General features: G+C 41.3%; 1 protein-coding gene across 1 annotated transcript; it reads right to left on the minus strand.

The window, feature by feature from the left end:
- Nucleotides 1-325: 325 nt before the first annotated feature.
- Nucleotides 326-23796, minus strand: LOC137432325 (aflatoxin B1 aldehyde reductase member 2; the record flags this gene model as incomplete). The annotated part of the gene is made up of 5 exons (XM_078769123.1): nucleotides 326-1270; nucleotides 1502-1631; nucleotides 4829-4925; nucleotides 23308-23509; nucleotides 23609-23796. Coding segments are annotated over 5 exons (779 nt in total), but the record flags the coding sequence as incomplete, so codon positions are not given.

Genomic DNA, 23796 nt, shown 5'->3' on the forward strand with positions numbered 1-23796 from the left:
GAGAGAGAGAGAGAGAGAGAGAGAGAAAAAAAAAGAAAAAAGAAAAAACGTTTAGAGGCCATTTTTCCCCGCAAAGCGGGGGTTGGCCTTTTTCGGGGACCGTGGTAGTTGTTGTTTTTCGGTCCCCTTTTTGAAGCAATGTTTTACAGACAAGTAAAAGTTTTACAGACAGACAAGTCTCTCTTTAGAGAGAGACAGAGAGAGAATTTTTTAATTTTACTTTTTTTTATTAAAGGCACGTCTGATATTTACTGGGATGGGTTTCAATCCCGCTCCTCAATTCACATTCAGTACAATTAATCCCAAGCAAAGTTTGCAACATGGATCAAACAGACTGCTCTGTATTACATTTGTGGGGGGAAAAAATGAAAGTACAAAACACACAGCAAGTGTCAAAATTCAAAAAATCATTAATTAATTTCATCTTCCAAACATTTATGTTCCGGCACCTTCCTTATCCAATTACTATGTTGCATCCCAAAACATCCAAAAAGCACTTTCCATTTCCCTACCCATTACTCAATGAGCGTGGTATCTTATAGAAGACTCAAGACGAGTGAAGCTCTATATATGCCACACCAAATGTTTACATAAATACATCTTTACACCATTCAAATAAAGTTAATGTAAAGTGCGCATTGAATAAGGAGCAGAGTGAGCATCTGAATTACTTGTTAGGACCAATCATTGTAATGCCACATAAATAGCAGTAATAATCACAAATAAATTAATAACAATAAATCAGCCTTTGACCTGCCAGCTTAAGCACATCAACAAATTTGTTGTGGATCTGCAAATCATGAGTTAATGTTTCACTTTGTTGTTCCACATTCATCCACAAAATAGTATCGTTATACACGGGCGTTGTAAATGTTCTACGAACAAGATACTCGCAATCGTCGAAAATGCACCAACATGTTTTATTCCTAAATAACTAATAATAGAATGTAAAAATGTAGTATTTGTTTATACACGCCTTGTCATACGTTTTTGGCATGTTTTGGACTTTGCGAGTATTTATGAGTTTGTACATTTTGAACGTGCATGTTCCCTATTAACAGGAAGTGCTTGCAAGTTGCTCTTCGTAGGTATCGTAAGAGGAAAGCAATCAACGGAAGTAGTTTGGGCAGTCATGGGCAACCACATTCCAGGCCTGTTGGAAGGCTTCCACCACAGATTCGTGCAAAGGTCCCCCTGTTATGGCCATGAGGTTTTGATGTAGCTGAGCTAGATTGGAGACTCCCAAGATCACACCATCACCATACTTCTCCTGCCAAAGAACACAATAAAAGAGCATCAAAACCCAGGACATCCTTTTTCATTTGTACAAAAGTCACTCTACAACCCACAGTCATGGGCCCAATGAGAGTTCCAACTAGTACTTTAACCAAATGAGAAACGACTTTGAATTAGACAAAACAAAACAATCCAAATTGCATGATGTAAGCATTTCACAATGAACAAAACAATTGTCACACGAAAGCCAGCTGAAAGGCCTCACACTTAGTTGTGAGTGGTGTTGGAGCCAGCGCAGAGAAGCCTCCGTCAGTGCCACCTTTCCTGGCCCGTAGGCCTTGTCCAAAGAGGTTTTTACCTTGTCGAGCTCTTGAAACAACACGAGCTTCCAGTACCTGCTCAAGACACGCACGGTGGTACCACCATGAGAGAGATGAGCAGGTGCCACAAGCATAAAAATATCAATTTAAATAAATAAAATACATCATAGATCAAGCAAATTTGGAGGAAAAGTGTGTAAAACACCAAGGGTGGCATTCAGGTAGATAAACTGTATTGAAAGGAATTAACCATGTTTGCACTGAAAACGATTATATAGTTTGGACCCATCTATTTATTACACCAGTGGGCCCGTTGTACCAAATTTTCATTGGTCTTCACTGCCTTTTTGCACACCTGCCTGTCGGACTCGGTAGGGGGGGAGGTATTTTGAGTCCCCAGGGACTTTTGGGTCTTTTGGGTCATCAGGGACGTTTGGGTTTTCTGGATCCTCAGGGACTTTTGGGTCATCTGCATCTTTTGAGTCCTTGGGCTTTTGGGTCTCTTGTGTCATCAGGATCTTTTAGGACATCTGGGTCTTTTGGGTCCTCGGGATATTTTGGGTCTTTTGGGTCTCAAGTGTTGAAGGGTCTTCCAAGCTCTAAGAGGTCTCAGCAGTCTAAAGGGTTAAAAGGTACATTTGAATAGTACATAATTAATTAATAGATGTCAAAAAGTATGACGCGCACACACACAAAACTCATCCATTTATAGGAGATACGCCAATATGGTGGAATACTGCATGTGATGACTCCAGCCCTTCCCCCGCAGCCCCTTCTATTTAATTTCCATTCTCCTACAACACTCCCCTAACCTTTCTCTCTCCTATCATCTCTCCATTTATCTCTCCACCTCTGTGAATATGTAATTTATAGATGGACCCAAACCAAAATGAATGAAATCAACGACATTCAAATAGTAAATAACATTAAAGCAGCAAATTTCATAGTGAAAGACAAATAAGTCTCCATTCATCCATTTGTTAGCGATCAGGTTTCTTCAGATCGTGATCATAAGAAAGTTAATTGCCAGGATCAATATGTTATACCAAGACCGTCTCTTCCTGCTTGATGGATAATTTATATGTCGCTAATGCACTATTTCTTGGCACAATTGTTCTTTCTGAATGAAAGTCGGACTCACGGAAATACGACAAATAACCGGGGATGAAACTGAAAGGTGTTTATTTCCTAATTAGCGGACGCAGTGAATAAATTAAAACAAAACCAAAAAAACACTTTTAGCAATAGATGCAAAATTCTAGTGTAATTACCTCTGCAACCAAGGTTAACCAGAGGTTATGTTTTTCACCCCTGCCTGTTTGACTGTGAACAGGATTCTCCAAAAATCAAAATGATTCACAAGCCGATTAGATTTTGCCGATTAGATGCAAAACGTAAACTGTTCAGCCTGGCGGCGGTATGCACTCTACCGATTGCCGTTCTAGCAGTAAATATTGTTACGTTTGTGGGATAGGGATGAAATACCATAGTAGAGAATGGAATGTGTAGTTTAGCATGGACCGTGTGATGTGAAGAAGAAGAACCTCAATGTACTAAGTAGGGAATCGGTGGAGCATAAGATCGTATATGTGTCTCCATTCGAGGGGTGGAGCTATTCTAATTAGGTAGGGCTTGAGGATAATCCCCAGTGTGTATTTTCCCCCCTGTGGTTTTCCCTACGTTTTTATTTCATCTAAAAAGGGCCGCCATTACAACAACAACCATAATCGCCGACAGTACCCGGACATAATGATCGGCAAGTGAACCCCACCCAGCCGAACATTCCCGAAGGACGGCTAGGCTCTGCCTCGAAGGATCGTAACTGGCAGGCCACGCCCCGAGCTTCGTCATTGGGCGTCAAGCAAGCTGTGAGGCCCCGCCCTGAAGGGGATGATTGGTCGTGGAGATGGGATGATGTAATAGGGCGTGGGGATTGGTCTGAGTGACGTCAGCGAGGGAAAAAGGAGAATGAGTCCTTCCCTCTCACTCTCTGTTGTTCTGGCCTGGGTCGAGGACAGCAGCGCTTCGTGCTGTGTGCGCATGAGAGATTTATCAGGGCTTTGTGGAGCGCGGAATGACCGGAGGATGGTGTTCCTGAGCAGTAGTGCTCTCCGGACACGCTGTGGCTGCGCGGTGCGGCCCGGCCAGGAATTCGGAGGAGGACGTTTTGCCACCCGCTTCACGGCTCAGGGTACCGTGTGGTGATTCATGTCATCTTGTGCACTCCCGCATGGAGAATCTGGGACCGTTCACGTTCGTCCTTGTTGGAGCAGGCTGAGTATTGGCCGACTCACCACACCATTTTCTTGTATTTTATGTTTTCCCCTATTGTGTCTGAGTGGAGGCGTCTCAAATTAAGAAATAGTTTTTACCTCACATTCATTTTATTTGGTTTACAATTATTCGTAATAAATTCATTATTCATTGAATTTCATTTCTGTTTTGTCGTGTTTCTGTGGTTGTGGGTTCGAGGAATAAACCCTGTGGCGGCCGTCCGTAAAGGTAAGACCTCAGCCCTTCCCGCGTGCCAAAAACAGGATTCCGCCAAGTTTCAAACTGCCGCCTTGGAGTTAACTGTTCGGCTATCTGTCAAAGGCTGGTTTTCATCGGCCATGGACATGACAATATCATTTTAAACTTACTCTGCACATTCAAAAGCACCAGATGTCCTTCCCACTGATGTTCAGAAGACACTAATCCAGAAAAACAGTCCATTCACTGGGAGCGATCTGTCAAGGGTTTCCACTTGGGCCTTGCGCCGGCCCACATGGTCGAGAGTTTGTCCTATGAGCAGCTTCCCGTTCAGCGAGCTGAGAAAGCTCTTAGTCTTTCTTTGTGCAGAGGCACATCCCTTTCTCTTTGGTACTTACCAAGTATTTCCAGGTAATTTCAGAAGCTTTGCAAGACATTTTAAGTTACGATGCTTATCTCCGACACACCATATACTCTGTGATGCTCTGAATGCTGATGTTTCTCGGGGTCTCTGATTTTCCTATAATCTGTCGAAAATCAGAGTGCATGTCGCATTCAATGATAATCCATTGGAAAAGCAAAATTTCCAAATCATTGCAGAATCCCAATGGGAAGATGAGGTAATCCTCATTTTGTAGCATCACCAAAAAGTGAGTGCATATTTTTTTATGCAAACGTCAAGCTTATCAGAAGCGTAGCAGGTGTGCCCAAGCAGCATGACCCAAACTTATCTTATTGGGCTCAGTGCACTACACCACAATAGGGAAAACGTATACCCCAGATGTTGGTATCACGCATACCTCTTACGGTAAGTTTCAGCCCAAGCATTGCCAAAGAACCTTCCCTCTGGTGTCTTTTCCACATCGTTATAAATGTATTTCCCAGTCAGGAAACCACCTGTAAACAGCCACACAAAACAAAATAAAAAGACTTTTCAAACCACGGTGGCTCTTTATAAATTTTGGCAAAGAAAAAAAGTTGATGGATACATGGATTTTTACAACATCACTTTGCAGCCTAATTGGGGTAAAAAATACTCCATTTCACAACATCCATCTGAATGAATCCTGCTAAATCAAACAAACATATTCACCAATCTCCTCGACAGTGGGAGACCTCCTCTAGAGTGTACAATCAATGTTCACAACACCTAAAGTTAGTCGGTATTCACCGCTTGCTTCATCAATACCTTGCAACACCTCTGGCTGCATCTTTCCCTCCATAACAACCTCTTGTTTGTATGCATTGCCCCATCTTTCAAGGTAAGGAACACCTATTTTCTTACCCTTACTGTTCTCTGTTGTTCTAATCTGCTCCTCTCGTCTCGTTACCCTCGCCAAAGGAGAGGGTGTTGCATTTGGGTCCGTTTGTTTATCCACACAGAATGTGCTAACGTAGGCCACAATCGCCACCTAGTGGTAACCAGAAGGACACGTTCTCTTTTCTCAACCGGGTACCTTTATAAAGTAGCCTATGTGCAATTAGAATGTGAGTACGGCTATAAACTATGTACAATAACATTGTGAGTATGTCTATGAAGTATGTACAATTAGAATGTGAGTACATCTATAAACTATGTACAATAACATTGTATGTCTATAAAGTATGTACAATTAGAATGTGAGTACGTCTATAAACTATGTACAATAACATTGTGAGTATATCTATGAAGTATGTACAATTAGAATGCGAGTACATCTATAAACTATGTACAATTATATTGTGAGTATGTCTATAAACTATGTACAATAACATTGTGAGTATGTCTATAAAGTATGTACAATTAGAATGTGAGTACGTCTATAAACTATGTACAATTATAATGTGAGAATGTCTATAAACTATGTACAATAACATTGTGAGTATGTCTATAAAGTATGTACAATTAGAATGTGAGTACGTCTATAAACTTTGTACAATTATAATGTGAGTATGTCTATAAAGTATGTACAATTTGAATGTGAGTACGTCTATAAAGTATGTACAATTATAATGTGAGTACGTCAATAAAGTTTGTACCATCAGAATGTGAGTACGTCTTTAAAATATGTACAATAAGAAAGTGAGTATGTCTATAAAGTATGTATAATTGGAATGTGAATATGTCTATAAAGTAATTACTATAAAACTACACAAGTCTGGGCGAGAGTATGCAAACTTTGATTGTTCGTTCAAGTTTGATTATGTACTGGTGAAACTGACCAACTTGCTGATCATCTTCCAGGAACCACCAGATCATTCCCATAGCTGTCAGTTCAACAAGGCAGACTGGACTGGTCTTTCATCCGTTGTCTACAAACTTTTCTTCAATTTCTTCAGCAATACATTTTAGTAGATGCGTACAATTTATTGCATGAATGCTTACTCTCCCATACGTCTCCAGCTTTCTCGAGCATCTTGTCCACTGTATACATAAGCTCGAGACCACAAATCTAGCAATATGTCCCAACCTTTCTTTTGAACAGCTATAGCGCAATAAAAGGTTTAGCTACAATGAGACCCTTCAGTCATTTCTTCAGCTGGGTAGGCCAAACTGTAGGATATGGGCCGAAAAATATTTGTACCTTTTTGACCTGTCCGGGCCAGTTTGTCGAGCGGAGGGACCAGGGACCTCATACATACATGAACACGATTAGCTGCTTGGCCAAAATCAACATGGCGCAGATAACGATATAATATTGAAAATATTTGTGTAATTTAAAGTTCAGGCAAACTCTAAATAATGGAAGCAGCAGGCAGGAGCTGCTGAGTTTGCAGAGGCAGAAAAGCAGAACAAAGTGATTTGTCTATCTTGTTCATTTGGATGCATCAGGCGTTTTTTTTTTTGTTTTGTTTTTTTGTATACAAGATCGAGGCTCGTGAAAGAGCGAACATTAATCACACAGAAAGACAAACAGACACACAAAACAAACAACATCGGGAGCGCCAGACAAGATGGGGAGAGAGGGGGAAGGACACAAACACAACATTTGAGAGCAGGGACCGAGAGACATGGAGACATCGAGAGAACTGTGGGAGGGAGAGGGCTTTGGGGGGGAGGCATGGGAAGGGGGTGGGGGGTGGGAGAGGTATAAAACATATGGACACTGCCAGGACTTCCAGGAAAGAAGTTGGAATTTCAAACAAGGTGGATCTGGGGTGAATTAGCGGGGGTAGAAAAGATCAAGGTTTTGGATGGGGGAAGATAAGAGATGGTGGTGAACAGCTGTTTTAAAGACCTGGAGGGAGGAGTGTGATTGAAGTGAGTGTGGGAGTTTGTTCCAGAGGCGGGAGAAAAGAGGAATGAAAGAGTGAAGGTGAGCAGAGAGCCGAGATTTCGGCAGTTTAACCATCAGAGGGTTGCTGGCAGATCTTGTGCGACCTGTAGGAATATTTGGGGGACAGAGCACAGAGAGAGCTGGGGGAGCAAGGCCGGAGCGGAGTCGGTAGAAGACAGAAAGACCACCTACCTGCCTGCGGTGAGTCAGTGAAAGGCCCTCAGAGATAGCTTCATCGCGGGAGATTCCAATGATTCTGAAAGCTTTGGTTTCAACAGCGTGAAGACGAGCTAGGTGTGAGGCAGGAGCACCAGCCCATAGGGGAGAACAGTATTCCATTAAGCTGCGGATGAAAGCCTTGTATGTGGTGAGGAGCTCAGGTGTGCCTAGGAAGGACTTCGCACGACGGAGGATGCTGTGGAAGTGTAACTCAGTGTAACTTATTAATTGGCACTGGTAACTTATTAATTAACCTGGTAACGAAGCAGATACATTTTACATGCAAACTCTGTGAAAGACGAGTTTGTAAATGAGTGTCAGGAATGCGCCCGAACATGATAATCTCTTGTCCACCTGGTCACAGCCCCTGGCTGAAGCACCCCCCTATCGTTTGGTAAACGGAACTCACAACAGGAGGGGAGCGAGCTGATACCAGGACTTGGTACATGCATGACCTCGGGGCATTAGCGGAGAGGGGATTAAGTCCAGTTTGTCCATATAAACGAGAGCAAACGTGGAGTCGAGAGAACTTGCTACCAGAAGCTCTGACCAACGGGAGTGGCAGAGGAACATCAGCCGAACGAGAAGGACATTGGAAAAGAGTTAACCTGATCCATTATATTATGCGGTATTATTTGGTAAATGGAATGAAGTGAATAACCAGTTAATAAACCAGACCTTTTGTAAACCTGTGTCCGGTCATTGGAGTCCTGTGAGTCTCTCAGCTACAAATTCCCCTACAATTTGGAGGCACCGCTGACATCAATTGTACGAACAAGTCTTTAAAAAAAGGTGAGTGTGTCTTGTTTTGTCCAATATGATTACGAACTTGGAAATAGTTATGTTGTATATACATGGAGGATTTGTGTGGGACTTGCGATTGTCCATAGGTGATACAAGGATGAAACGTGTTAAATGATTCTATTTATTCGTGTTTTCCTAAATGATTTCTGTAAATACGTATTTTTGCGCTGGTCATTAAGGGTCTTACTGTGACCTGGGAGCAAACGGAGCAAGCGTGCACCTTGCGACCATTTGCTTCCAGGACGTGTAAGGCCGGTACACTCGTTTACCCACCCGTAAACGTATAAAGTACTTCTTTTTTTTTTTTTTTTGCACTTGTTCAAAGCACTCGACTTGCTCAGCGAGCGAGCGACTTGCTCGGCGCTCGGCGAGCGACAGGGAACCGGGAAAGGGAATTATATTTATATATATATATTTTTACCTCATTCCAATTTATGGTATTGCGACAAAAAGGCTTATATCTTTGGAAACGACTGGTCGGATTTAGACAAATTAAAACTCGTTCGATCAACAAATAAATTCATGACAGACAATCCCACCTCATGCCGGTCCAGAGTTACTGTGAAAGATGGCGATTGGATAAAAATTGCATACCAACACTCCCTCACTGTCCCTCATTGTCCCTCATGTCCATTCCGGCACCCTGTCTCTTGCTCCCGCTCTTTTTCCCTCCCTTTACTTCCCATTGGCGGACGTTTTGCGAGAAGCAAAGCGTTTTGCAGGACGCTTCCAGGAAACAAAACCAGTGCTGTTTTTTTTTTTTTGACGAAATTTGCCAGATAAATAGCATGGGTGACACGGAACCAGTGCTGTTGTTTTTTTTTAACGAAAAAATAATTCTGTATTATTTAGTTAACCAGTTTGTGTGAAACCTCAACCTAAATATAAAAATTGATCTGCTTGGTGTTAGTTTAAGGGCTGTTCCAAATTTATCCTGATTATGAGAGATAATTACAGGAAATGTGTACTGTTCTTGTTTGGTGATTATGAGACAAAAACAGCAGAGTGGGAATCGGCAGACAATGGAACAGCTAGCGACGAGTGTTTGTGAGTAACAACCACCCTCTGGTCGAGGCTCATAGAAGGGGTGATGCTTACTGATTCGGCACGCTTACAATAGGTGTTAATGGTGGGATGTCAGAGGTTTTGGTGTGGGTTAATGTTCACACTGTTTTGGAAAATAATGCTCGATGCAACATGATCCTAAAAAAAGAACCCAGCCCTACATCGAAAGATCAGGAAGGGAAGGAATGGAAAATTTGTCAAGGTTTGAAATTAATCGGACAAGTGGGTCCCAAGGTATGGTCACCGTACTCGCAAGCCGTTCGCTTTGGCTCTGCGAATGGACCAAACCATTTCATGTAAATAGAGGGGGGGTTCTGTGGTCGTTCGCTTTGGCTTTGCGAATGGACCAAACCATTGCATGTAAATAGAAGGGGGGTTCTGTGGTCGTTACTGCCACGTGGTTTCAAAGTTTTTGTTGTTGCTTGCACGCATGTTTTTTTTTTGCAAGCACGTACGGGCAAGCACGTACGTGCGGGCACGCCCTAGTATATATAAATAGAGGTAATATTGAGTTATGGAATTAATTGCTTTCAACAATGCAAAGGGTGACAAGATATGGGATTTTAATGGGATTTTAATGGGATTGCATTGTGATTCATTGGGATTATCCATTGGGATAATCCACAACGTTTCACTTTCGTTGTTGCAACGTTTTGCTCCAACGTTTTGTGAACATTTAAATGTTGGGTTTTGCTGACGTTTCCACAACGTCGCCACAACGTTTCACTTTCGTTGTTGCAACGTTTTGCTCCAACGTTTTGTGAACATTTAAATGTTGGGTTTTGCTAACGTTTCCACAACGTCGCTACAACGTTTTACTTTCGTTGTTGCAACGTTTTGCTCCAACGTTTTGGGAACATTCAAATGTTGGGTTGTGCTAACGTTTCCACAACGTCGCCACAACGTTTCACTTTCGTTGTTGCAACGTTTTGCTCCAACGTTTTGGGAACATTCAAATGTTGGGTTTTGCTAACGTTTCCACAACGTCGCTACAACGTTTTACTTTCGTTGTTGCAACGTTTTGCTCCAACGTTTTGGGAACATTCAAATGTTGGGTTGTGCTAACGTTTCCACAACGTCGCCACAACGTTTCACTTTCGTTGTTGCAACGTTTTGCTCCAACGTTTTGGGAACATTCAAATGTTGGGTTTTGCTGACGTTTCCACAACGTCGCTACAACGTTTTACTTTCGTTGTTGCAACGTTTTGCTCCAACGTTTTGGGGACACTCAAATGTTAAATAAACCGGATAAGAATTCACGAGTTATTTAATTATGAGCGATTATAGAAGTACTTATTTAATTAATTACATTTCTTATTAAATTACAGTAATTACATTACAGTAATTACCTGAGGTAATTACAGTAATTACAGTTCCGGTAATTACAGTAATTACAGTAATCATTACAGTAATTGCAGTAATCTTATTACAGTAATTACATTACATTAACTCAGGCACCTTTTGAGTAAGGAAGCTGATATTTGGACATGACACTGACCAAGTGATGTGGCTGTCAAGGAAAATATTGATTTATTGATTAATCATTTAATAAATTAACTCGTTGATTTATAAATGACTTATTTAATTAAAAGTCCTCAGAAATACATCTTCGGATGAAATACTTACAGATTGGTTATGCTATGAGCCAATTGATTAAGGAAAATATTTTGTGATGGCCATATTGGCAATTTCGTGGCCATATTCGTGGCAACTCAGTTAGTGCCACTGCACCTTTAAAATGCATCCCTGCGTTCATTTTTCGATCGATTGAGTTGAAATTTTGAACACTCGGATCTGGACTGTCGTTGTTAACGACTCTAGCACGCACTCGTCCAATCAGGATGGAGCGGTATGGTCCCCGGATTATCACTGCCCGCAGTTTTAATTAGTTTTACTTTTTCTCTTGGTCATATAATTTTGAAGACATGCATGTCATGATAGAGGAAATGTTTGTTCTGTTAAACGGAATAAATGTTGTTTATTTGTGTGGGTGTGTATTTTTGTGTATTTTGGATATATTTTCACGACTAATTCCAGTTATCGTCCTGCAAAATGTCTGCTCGTTCTTTTTCCTTTGAGTCGTAAATTCCTGTTGAACTCTCATTAAAATGCGGAATTAAGTACGCTGTGTGATGATGGAGATCCTTGATGACGAATCAGGAATAGTGAATGAGCAAACAAATATCACGGATGGTACACCGGATAGGGAAAATGTAGATGAAACCCCTTTTGCTCAGGTGCTGTGTAGCGCTGCACAAAGATCCATATGAGTGGGGCCTGGGTGCTGTGTAATTAGTACACAAAGAGCCAATTACTAGGGTGCTGAATAAACACAAAGATCCATTTTTTGGAGCTGGTTCTCCCGGTGCTGTGATTTATTCAAAGAACCAAAAAAAAATCTTGTAAGAATTAAGATATGATTTGTCGACATTATAAATACTTTAATATATGTAACGATTTTTGTAACGATCATCCTGCAAAAGGTCTGCTCGTTCTTTTTCCTTTGAGTCGTAAATTCCTGTTGAATTCTCATTAAAATGCGGAATTAAGTACGCTGTGTGATGATGGAGATCCTTGATGACGAATCAGGAATAGTGAATGAGCAAACAAATATCACGGATGCTGCGGCTGGAGCAGTGGAAGCGATTTTTGAATTGTTCAATGATTATTCGATATTGTTATGACTTATTGTCAATAGGTATACTAAGTGGCCATGAGGTAGCCTGTTGCTATGTACAGTTTTATTCTATTGTTGATTATACCACATAGCTGTGGTGATAAAGGAAATGTTCGTTTAAATAGATGATTATGATAGGACCATGACTATAAAATCATGATGATTATTATGAATGATATCATAGGGTTCAAATGCAGAATGCTGCATGAACTTGGGAAAGAACTTTCAAGCCCTATGGGATAAATTGGGTATTACAAGTGATGGAGTTTCAAAATTTAGCATGATTGAAGGAATTTGACAGTCCCATTTCAGGAGTTTTACGAAATTTATATTGCCAAGAGATTTTGGGTACTATTAAAAGAAAAATGATGAGATATTTTCCCAAAGAACTTTAATATCTGCCATCCATTTTGGCTGTCTCACGAATGAAGGATGAGTTGCCTTTAGTGGTTGCAAAGAAAATTTGTGGAGACCAGGCAAAATGGGGAAATATGTCAGATATGACCCTAGGACAGGACGGTGATTCACCAATTAACATGAGGTACGAACCAGAGGTGACGGTCAATGGATGGACCTGTCCTGACATCATTGGGGAAAGGGCTTATGCAAGGAGTCATCCAAAATGATTAATTTGATTTATTGATGAATATTGATGAATTAATTGAAATTGAATAATTGATTGAATTGTTAATTGATTGAATCTAATTGATTGAATTTAATTGAATAAATTTAACTGAATAAATTGAATTGAATATATTGATTGTTTGATTGATGAAAATGCGGTCTCAAGAAAGAAGCTTTGATATCTTTGCGAGATATTAACAATGTGGAGACAACCTGGGAAAATTGAGCAAGGTGGTGAGTTTATATACAGATATATATGTGCGGTTACCATTGTGCGATTTCCCCGTCAACAGAGCGGACACCTGAGGATTCACCCATTTCATACTGACCCTCCGGCTCATCTGCAAATACTGATCTGTGAGATTGGATTGTGCAAAAGCCACGGCTGAGGGAGATTCTCTGGAAATCACCGTGTGAACAGGTGGAGAGACCCTTCCTGGAGGTACGAGTGAAGCTTTAGAGGAACAAACTACAACACATCCAACGCTACTTTGATAAAAGGCAGAATGGGAAATGGAGCCTGCAAGAATACACAAGGACAACCAGAGATTCCACAAAAAGGTACTTGTACACATCATATGTACGACCGTTATGGTGCAGAAGCTATAAGGCAGGTCGAGAATTGGTATTTGTGGACAAAGGGACATGATGAGGAGTTTCCAAGAGATGGTACATTTGAGCGAAGTCGATTGGAAAGATTGGAACAAAGATTGAAAGCCAGGAAGAGACAGAATCTAACGGTAGACTGGCTTGCATTCCATCTTTGGGATGGTGAATCCAGACAACGGGAACAGCAAGAACGGATAACGGATCTAGAACTTAAAATAAAAAGGATACAGGATACAGTGGAGGAGACAAATGCACAACTGCCCTCGAAATTAGGAATGAAAGTGACGGTTGTCCCATCTGATTTCCAGTTGTCTCCCCAAAAAGGACGGTACAGAGAATTTTTTCGTGTTTCAGGAGACAACGAGAGATTGCAGTGGCAACTCAGGGATGTAGAGATGCAACCCAGCAATACAAATGCACAGGTGCACAGACCAGGAAACGACAGAAACCGGTGTTTCGAGTGTGGAAAGATGGGACATTGGAGAAGAAGATGTCCGTATGTCAACAGGAGGACAAGGTCATGGGGCAAACCAAGATCAAGGGTACCAGTGCGTACCGATACCTCAGACAATGATTAGGCCTTCATTGCGACAAATCCCAAATGACGATTGGCCTCAACAAATTAGATTACTGGACAAACATGAATAACTGTCGATGATTCTTGGGTCTGAAAAGTTTTCGGAGCAAGAATTATTCATTTTTTCTTTTGCTTGTAAGCAAATTGATAATTAATTGATCAAATGCCGAAATTGGATCTTTTATGTTGGGCACACAATTTTAAATTTACAAAGTTGGAACAATTGATTTGCAAATTTTAAACCAAGGGACAAGGGTCACATGATGATCAGGTGGGAATTTCGGACTATTGTTCCACACGATTGATAAGTCAGTGGTCGACTGACATGTAAATGGGTGTGTAGTCAAATTTGGATAAATTATTGTGGGAACTGAAAGGGTAATTTCAATGTGACATCATAGGGGTTTTCTAAGAATAAGCTTTTGGTCCATTTGTGTATTAGCATTTCTAAAATTGAAGGACAAATTTTATGAAATTGAAATAAAATTGACACCCATCTTGATCTGTAAATAATAGTTCCAACGCAAACAAATACGCATAATGCATGTGTGTGTGTATTTTTTGTGTGTCAATGTTCGTGTTTTTTATTGTTTTGTGTATCAATCTTACAAGATTGTTGACACCGACAGTGTGCCTGTCTGGAAATGGATAGTTTTATGTGGATGGGATTGAATATGCAGAGAATCCGTAAAATAAAATAGAAATAAAATTTGATTATGAACATTATCTCTTTTGTCAAGGGAGATGGAATATAAAGATTTGATGTGCTGGGTTATGAGCAGCCATTAATTAAATAGTAAAATTGTGAGTAATTTGGGGATTCCATTTTTGATAGAATTTATATGAGAATAACAGCTATTTATGGATATGAGCTTCATAAAAAGAAATGAGGGAGTACAAAATTATCCAAATTTGGGAGAGGTCTTACACTGACTTCCCAGAATACTCTGCTCATGGATTTATATATATATATATAAACTTGAATTTTATCAGCATATAAATTGTGCTGCATGTATGGATGTGTATTAGGCATAGATGATATGGGAAAATAGTAAAGAAAATCTTGCTGATTTGAACTATTGTGAGTTTTAAAACGGAATGCATTGTGCATCTTAAACCAAGGGGCAGACATGAACGCGCTGTTACGTTATTTATACTCAGAACGCGCTGTTACGTGTACCTGCAACATATTTGTTAATCTCGCACACCTATATTGGCATACTGGTGTCAGTAGTACTCACTGGGTGCATAGAAATGGATGAGCAACAGTTAAGGGGGTGTAAAAAAAAAAAAACACTTACTTGGATATTTTCTACAAAAGTAGGGGTTTCAATAAGTGGTACCATACACATGGGATTCATCAAATTAAGTTTTGGAGTTCAAACAAAGTCACTGGTTAACAGATGGGAATGGATAGTAAATAAATTCTTCGATGCTGGGTAAATGAAGTGAGATATTACAAAGACTTATTAGAGCTATTGTTCTTCCTTGCAGCAGTGGGAGAAAATTTAGATCCAACATAATGAATCTATAAATGAATGTGATAGGGATAATATCCTCAATTTGTACTAATTATTTGATTGTGGGTAAAGGAATTAATTAATCGTAGTGGATTGTTAACAAGCAGCCTGAAATGTCCTGAGAGTGTGCATCCATGTAATCAGAAATCCCAGATTTGTTTTTACAAACAACATTTTGGTAGAGATCTTATGTGGACGAATACTTGCTTGGTAGATAAAAACGGTACTGCATGTTGGCAGCCACTTCAGTGGCCATTTAGGCCGAACAAATAGGGAAAAACTGTAATTGAATATGTAATTTACAGATGAGTATTTGGGAAGTAAAAAGGGAATTTATTGATTTGGGAGACATTTTTCGAAGGTTTATTAAAGTGTTGCAATATGACATTTGGCAAGGAAAATTATTGGATGGGAAAATTAGATCTGTTTATAAAATGAGTTTGTTGACCCATTGAAGTTAATTCTTTGAATTGTTGTTTAATTAGCATTTTGAGTTCAAATTGGAAATAGTTTGGTAGAGCTTTGGTTAAAACCTTTGGTTGCAGTGTTTTGGAACAAATTGATAAACCGTAGGAGGTTGATAAGAATATAAACAAATATGGACCTAAAATAGAAAGATTGTTATGATGATATGAATAAATACTGAGATTAAAAGATTAAATCAAGTGATGTTGCAAATGAAACAGTAGAATTAAGATAATGGCATAACGACAATGTTATGAGTTGTGTCAATTACAATATCAGTGAACTCATATCACCACGAGTGACACACTGTTAGGAAAAAGAGGGAAAAGAAAAAGTGGAGAGGAATTATGGTAATAATACATTATGTTTAATTTGTTGGTTTGGAAAAATTGTTGTTGGGAATTAGGTATTCCCGTTTGTGATTGTAATCATATACAATGCTATTCTTAGTTTAGTAATAAAATACATACCTGATTGAATATTATTTGTGTGATGCATATAAATGAATATAACTTTTGTGTTAAGGAAAAACAACAAATTGTTGAATGTGAAACTGTCGGAAGATATACATGATTATGCTGATTTCATGGTAAGATGTACCCTATCTGATCCAGTGTGTGCGGAAAGCAGATTCAGATGTGACTGAGCATAAGGATAAGACGAGATCACATTTTGGAGGGATTGCTAACGGAATTGGGAAGAAGTTCGAGAAAGAAAATTTGTGGCTAAAAAATGAAGTTAATCGTGGCATACACCCTCTTTCTCAAAGAATGATGAAGACAATCTCCCGTGTAACTTGGAGATGAATGCTTACCTTCACCAAGGAAATTTATGTGACCATTTGCCTGGATCACACTGCAACATATGAAAGAAAGGCGATCACTTACTCTTGTTCGAAGGCTTCGAACATTCACCACATCAGAAGTTGCAGGACAACGACATTTTACCTGCAACCTCTGTGAAATGCGGGGACATATGTTATTACTTCACCAACGTCCGGGGAACCAGCATGGAGCTGCAAAAAACGGCTGTGCCCTTGTCACAACAGCTGTGCACGATTCTGCTGGTTGCTCCTGGTAAGGACCATGAATGACCTGAACACCATGGTCCCAACATCATTGTGGATGCATCCGGCATCCCTGTTCCACATCTTGCTGGCCAATCAACGTCACACCAATACTTGCTGCCCACTCACAATGAGGGAGGAGGCAAGTCGACTACAACTGGGTGAAGGCCTTGTTCAGGAATTACTATGGTGTACAGCAAAAAGTGGCAAGAATGCTACAAGGAGAGCAGGGTCAGTCTATGACTCCGAAATGTTACCACAACAGCGAAATCCTACACGAAGTAGTGCAGGAGCTATGAAGACATTAGGAGAAAATGTTTCATACCAGGATTCAAACACAAGTGATCAGCCCTTCCTTTCAAACAAAGTCAACATTTGTGTGGAGGCAAACGTTTTTTGCCAGATGGTGCAGATGATTTATAAAACTTGAAAATGAAGTGAAATTGTTGTATCTTGGTGATGGTGAAGTGTTGTTTTGAAAATATATTTGTGATGCAAATGCAATAGATTGAACGATATGGAAGGAGTCAATGACCAACGAAATGTTTTGTGATTCTTGCAGGATGACGGTGTATGCCCAAGGGAATTTGATTACCAAAGTGACTGATTATTTACTTATACTTGTAATGATGTTTACTTGTAGTGATTGATTGTTTACTTATATTGATGTTTAGATTAATGGTTAATATAAACAAAAACAAAAAGATGAGGGAATTGTGGAAGTGTAACTCAGTGTAACTTATTAATTGGCACTGGTAACTTATTAATTAACCTGGTAACGAAGCAGATACATTTTACATGCAAACTCTGTGAAAGACGAGTTTGTAAATGAGTGTCAGGAATGCGCCCGAACATGATAATCTCTTGTCCACCTGGTCACAGCCCCTGGCTGAAGCACCCCCCTATCGTTTGGTAAACGGAACTCACAACAGGAGGGGAGCGAGCTGATACCAGGACTTGGTACATGCATGACCTCGGGGCATTAGCGGAGAGGGGATTAAGTCCAGTTTGTCCATATAAACGAGAGCAAACGTGGAGTCGAGAGAACTTGCTACCAGAAGCTCTGACCAACGGGAGTGGCAGAGGAACATCAGCCGAACGAGAAGGACATTGGAAAAGAGTTAACCTGATCCATTATATTATGCGGTATTATTACCTTCGCAAAAGCGGAAGGTTATGTTTTGATCGCTGTGTATTTATTTGTATGTCTGTGTGTGTGTGTGTATGTTATTCGCATAACTCAAAAAGTATTCAACCGAATTGCATGAAATTTGGTGGGATGATTGGTTATTATACGGGACACATTTGATTAGATTTTGGGAGCAATCGGGTCAAAGGTCAAGGTCAAGGTCATGAAAAGGTCAAAATCGTATTTTTACCAAGTACAGAACAGTAGCTGCGGCGAAGGTATGCGCTCTACCGAGTGCCCGTTCTAGTTTGGTAAATGGAATGAAGTGAATAACCAGTTAATAAACCAGACCTTTTGTAAACCTGTGTCCGGTCATTGGAGTCCTGTGAGTCTCTCAGCTACAAATTCCCCTACAATGCCCAGTCGGCGACTGGCTTTGGAGGCCAGCTTGGAAATGTGGTTTTCCCAAGAAAGATCATGGCAGATAGTGAGACCCAAAAGCTTGAGCAACAGAACTTCTTGGAGAGGATTGTTGAGAAAGTAGATGGGAGGGTTGTCCAGTCGATCTTTTCGGAGAGACATAGTAAGAGTGTGAGATTTGTCAGGATTGAAAGACATGTTCCACTTGTTTGACCAGTCTGTGATTTTGTCCAGGTCTTCAGAGAGTGAGGAGGCTGCAGACTGCCGATCTGAGGGAAGAGGAATGGAGTGGCAGAGAGTGGAGTCATCAGCAAAGAGATAGAGAGGATTTTCCAGAGAGTCGGAGAGATCATTGATAAAGACCAGAAAAAGCACAGGGCCCAGCACACTGCCTTGGGGAACTCCAGCCTGAACAGGAAGGGGAGATGAGAGAAATCCATTCAGGGCCACACGTTGACTACGACCAGAGAGGAAGTCCGCAAGCCATGCATGGAGATTTCCATGGATACCATAGGAGGAGAGTTTGGTGAGCAGAGCTGGGTGCCAGACCGTATCGAAGGCACGTGATATGTCAAGGGAGACAGCTCTGATTTCCTGTTTGGCATTGAGGACCTCCATCCATTGTTGAGACAGCAGAAGCAGCATGTCCAGAGTAGAGTGACCTGGTCTGAAACCAAATTGATGATCAGAGATCAAGCCATTGGAGAAGAGGAAAGATTTCATATCCGAAGCAATGATGGATTCCATGACTTTGCTGATAATTGGGAGCAGGCTGATTGGTCTGTAGTTGCAAGGATCTGTTTTTGCACCTTTTTTGTGTAAAGCGGTAATGTTTGCTGATTTCCAAGATGATGGCAGATGACCTTGAGCAAAAGATAGGGTGAAAAGAACAGAGAGAGGGTGAGATAGAGCGGCAGAGCAGGATTTTAGGACCCGTGGGCTGATGCCGTCTGGTCCAGTTGCAGAATCAGAGTCGAGGTTTGACAAAAACTCCTCCACCTTGTCAGGAGACAAGGCGTTGTCTGGAAAACACACTTCCAACGCGATTTATGCATGGCAAGCAAAGAGAACACATCACAAATCTTGCAGCAACTCAATGATTGGCTCACAAGACACAGCTGGTTGAACTTTACAGTGGACCCATGGGTTGGGGAGAATATCTGGCACATTGTAGCTTTTCTTAGAAGTGCTGTAGAATATCTCAATAAGTTGTGGATGGATTCGGATGAAATTTGATGGGCAGGTTGGGTGTGTGTGACAAGGAGGAATTGATTCAATTTTGGTGAAGATCCCAATCCAGATCCGATAATGTGATTCTTCCCCATTATGTGATAGAGCTAAAACCAATATATAGCAAGATATCTCAAAGTTATGGACGGATTAGGACGAAACTTGGTGGACAGGTTGGGTGTTTGACAAGGATGAATTGATTCGATTTTGGTGAAGATCTGATTCCGGATCTGGACGAAATATATATATACTGTATATATTTTTAAGTGAATCTTCCCCATTGAGAGATGGGGCCAAAAACAATATATAACATGATATTCTAAAAAAAGTTGTGGGACGAGTTATGACAAAACTAGGTGGATGAGTTGGTTAGGTGAGAAGAACAAGCCAATTAGATTTTGATTCAGGTCCGAATCCAGATCCGGCCTATCAATGGGATACAAAACGGAAACTGTTCAGTCTGGCAGGGGTATGCCCTCTACCGAGTGCCGTTCTAGTTCAATGTGTGTATGACCAGCGCAGCGAGGCAAATTTATTTTTCCTTGCCAAGCAGATTACGTTGCACACGTGTCAGCTGTTTTCGCCAGTGCCATCTTGAATCTCAAGAGTAGCCTTGTTTGTGGTGATTTTAGGTTTTTAGGAACTGAATCCCTCTCGTTGATAATTATATGCTTTACTCCATGCAATCGTTTTTTGCTGGTTTACGCTATGCTCGTACCTATTTAACAGACAGTATGGCAGATTAATTCTAATGTGCCCTGGGTAATAATAAGAAGTACTTGTTCATTGATTTCTCAACTCGTTTAGGGCTCTACGAGACCCGTCTCCACTGTGAAACGACGTACTGTACTGGTGTAAAACAGCCTGAGTGACAATCTTGCTCACCTTGACTTCGGGGAAACCAAGGCTTCCAAGATCATTGAGTCTATGGGCCTATCACTTCGCCATCGCTGACAGGTCGGTGGTCTCTGTATTCTTCCGCCTTCTTGCTGATCTTGCACGCGCTGGCTTTTCTGTGCTGTGTCCACCCCACTGCCTCATTCTGTGCTTTGTGCCCCCCCCCCCCGATTTCTGTAGGGTGCATGCCCACCTCCACTCATTTGTTCATCTGTTTTCACACCTGTTCTACACTCTCTTCAATCTCATTTTTCCCTCCAGGTTTTCAAGAAAGCTGTTCACCACCACCTCAAATCATCCCCAATCCAAGCCAATGTTCTTTTCTACACCTGTTAAACCACCTCCACCCTCCCTAATTTTGTTTTTGTGTCCATCTTGTCCACCCCTTGTATTCTCCCCTATCCTTCATCGTTACCAGCATCCCTTGTTTGTCCGTCTCCGTCTATTTCGCCTTCCTCCCTGCTGTTGGTTGGCATTTCCTCTTTCTCCTCCTGTTGTTCCTTTTATTTGTTGTGGAAGAGTCTTGACTATATATTGTCGTACACCACAGTGGTGTCGTACATGGGAATGTTCGGCTCGGTGGGGTTCCTTTGCCGATCGGCAAATGTTTGGGTTTCTGTCGGGCGATTATGGTTGTTGTAGTGGCGGCCATTTTTGAAGGAATAAAACGAAGGGAAAAATTACAGGGGGCCAATTACACACTGGGGTTGATTAATCTTACGCCCTAGAACTAGTTAACACAAAAGCCACGCCTCTTATGGCGACATGCAAACACTCTTACCTGCACAGTCGGCCTACTTGATAGAGATTATTCTTCTTCGTGGCACACCGTCCATTCTAAACGATACATTCCTGACTTTCCTAAGGTATTTCCTCACCTACCCCCACAAACGTAACAATATATTCCTTCAGAATCTGCCTACCTGTAATGCAACATCTTTCCTTAACCAACCGTAGCTTTTAATCTCACCAGTAGCCAACCCATAGCTATACTATGATCACACATTTCTAAACGCTCATTCACTTCAAGCTGCCATATCATGTTCGAGTCGCTATTAGGAAATGTAGCCTGGCCTTAACATGTTACATAAAACCTCCCTCAACTGCACAAACCTATCTCATCTTTGCCGTTTCCATTTATCGCGTTTGCCTGCACCTTAACTTTTATGTGTTGCGTTCGTCTGTCTCCTGTTAACGGCGGTCCTTTCCGCCACATTTGAAAAGCTGTCTCCTGCTTACGGCGGTCCTTTCCGCCTGCATTTGAAAAGCTGCTTAGTGGTTATTTAGCATTCTCATTCACTTTTCTTGATGCAATATAGTCAGTCACTTTATTGTCCCTTCCAGTAATCTTGGAGTAACACACAATTTAAAATAGATATATTTTACACACGTTTTAGACAAATTGAACCTCCGCCACCCGATGTTGCACCAACATTTTGCTCAGAGCTTTGGCTTTGGTTGAAACCAAAAATGCAACACAACCCTTTTTAAAGTCCATTAAATAACTTAAATTTATAGATTATCTTAAACTTTTTCCGTCACTGCGGGCGGGTACTCTTGCTTGTAGCTGAAAGTTTAAAATCACCAACAATGAGAACTCAACCTTTCTTATCTGTTTGTACAACTCTCTCCCACTCTCTTCATCTTGTCCTGGGATCCACAATGGCACCCGATGATCACTTCATTACAAGTTATACATTCATTAATGTCTATTCATATAAATTGGACAACGTGCGGCAAAACTATCCGCCAACACAACTATCGGGGACGCCTCTTCGTGGTAGTTATACACCTCAATGCAAATCGGGGGCTAAATCTTCCCCATTCTTCCATGCTGCCCAGATTTGTCGGGGCAGTGCAGTCACGGTGAGCATGCCAATCGGTCCCCATGGACTGGCCATTTCCCTCTTGTCTCCCTCTTTTTCTTTCTCTGTCTCTCGCCATTTCCCTCTTGTCTCCCTCTTTTTCTTTCTCTCTCTCTCTTTCTTTCTCTTTCTCTCTCTCTCTCTCTCTCTCTCTCTCTCTGTCATGGCCCTGCCTTTGTGAAGGCAGGGGTAGACAATCCTAGATGTGGGGGGGATCTCTGAGTAGCTCCTGTGAGATCAATCGGCTGTCTCCGTGCCACGGGCTTGTTCAAGGTAATTGTCCGGGGCTATACAAAAACAACAACTATCAGTTAACAAAAGCATTCTCCCAAAGAGTAATGATACGTCTCCAAATCGGGAAATTTGAATCAACTGAGGATTTTGGAGCAAACAAATCGGGAAATTTGGATAACCACCATTTCAGATCGTCCCAGATCCAAAACCATGATATTTTATACCCTTGTTAACCCCCTCCCCTCCACACCCCAATCCCTCCTTCCAAATTCCCAGTTTTCTCACCCGAGAGTTTCCTACTGTATCCATCTTGTCCTCAAACTTCCTCTCCTGCCCCTCATTCCTCTCCACACCCATTGTCTGCCTCTATCTTAGCCTTCAACTCTACTGTTGGTGTTTCCCCCGTCCTCTCAACTCTTTCTTTTGCCCTGATCCATACAGTGTAAGAATACTAGCCCTTCCACGTGACTCGACTATGAATACAAAGGAACATAATCAAAAAGGACTTTGGCATCGAAATCAAGCCTTTACCACTCCACCAACCTTTTTATCTTACAGGACCTGAGAAAGCTCAAGGTGAAGAAATCCGAGTAGATTATTTATGAAATTACATCAACATACCAGCAAGAGGGTTGTAGGCATAAAAACGCATGCCAAAGTGCCTGATGCATGGAAACAGCTCAGTCTCGACTTGACGAGTCACCGCGTTATACATGCCCTGGTACACGGAAGGGCAAAGCCATCCATGTTGTCGACACAAGATGCATATCTTAGCCACCTGCCATGAAGCGTAGTTTGACAGTCCCAGCTCCTTGAACTTTCCCTGGGATGAGACGGAGTTTTCCAAAGATGGAGACATGATTATTATGCAGACAGGATTAAAAACAAATAAATGGGGCAAAATTTGAGACAGTTCTCATACCTCCCTGTACAATTGATTGCAGGCTTGAAGAGTTTCTTCTATGGGTGTTCCATGGTCCGGAGCATGCAGATAGAATACATCAACAGATTGAGCCTTGAGGCGCTGTAAGGATTCACAGAGTTGGGCTCTCACACTATCCGCTCCCAGACCTTTTCCTCCCCAAGGGTTTGCCTTTGTGGCAATTGACA

The sequence above is a fragment of the Myxine glutinosa genome, unplaced genomic scaffold, assembly GCF_964187855.1.
Source record: "Myxine glutinosa unplaced genomic scaffold, kmMyxGlut1.1 SCAFFOLD_1248, whole genome shotgun sequence".
NCBI classification, from domain to species: Eukaryota; Metazoa; Chordata; class Myxini; order Myxiniformes; family Myxinidae; genus Myxine; species Myxine glutinosa.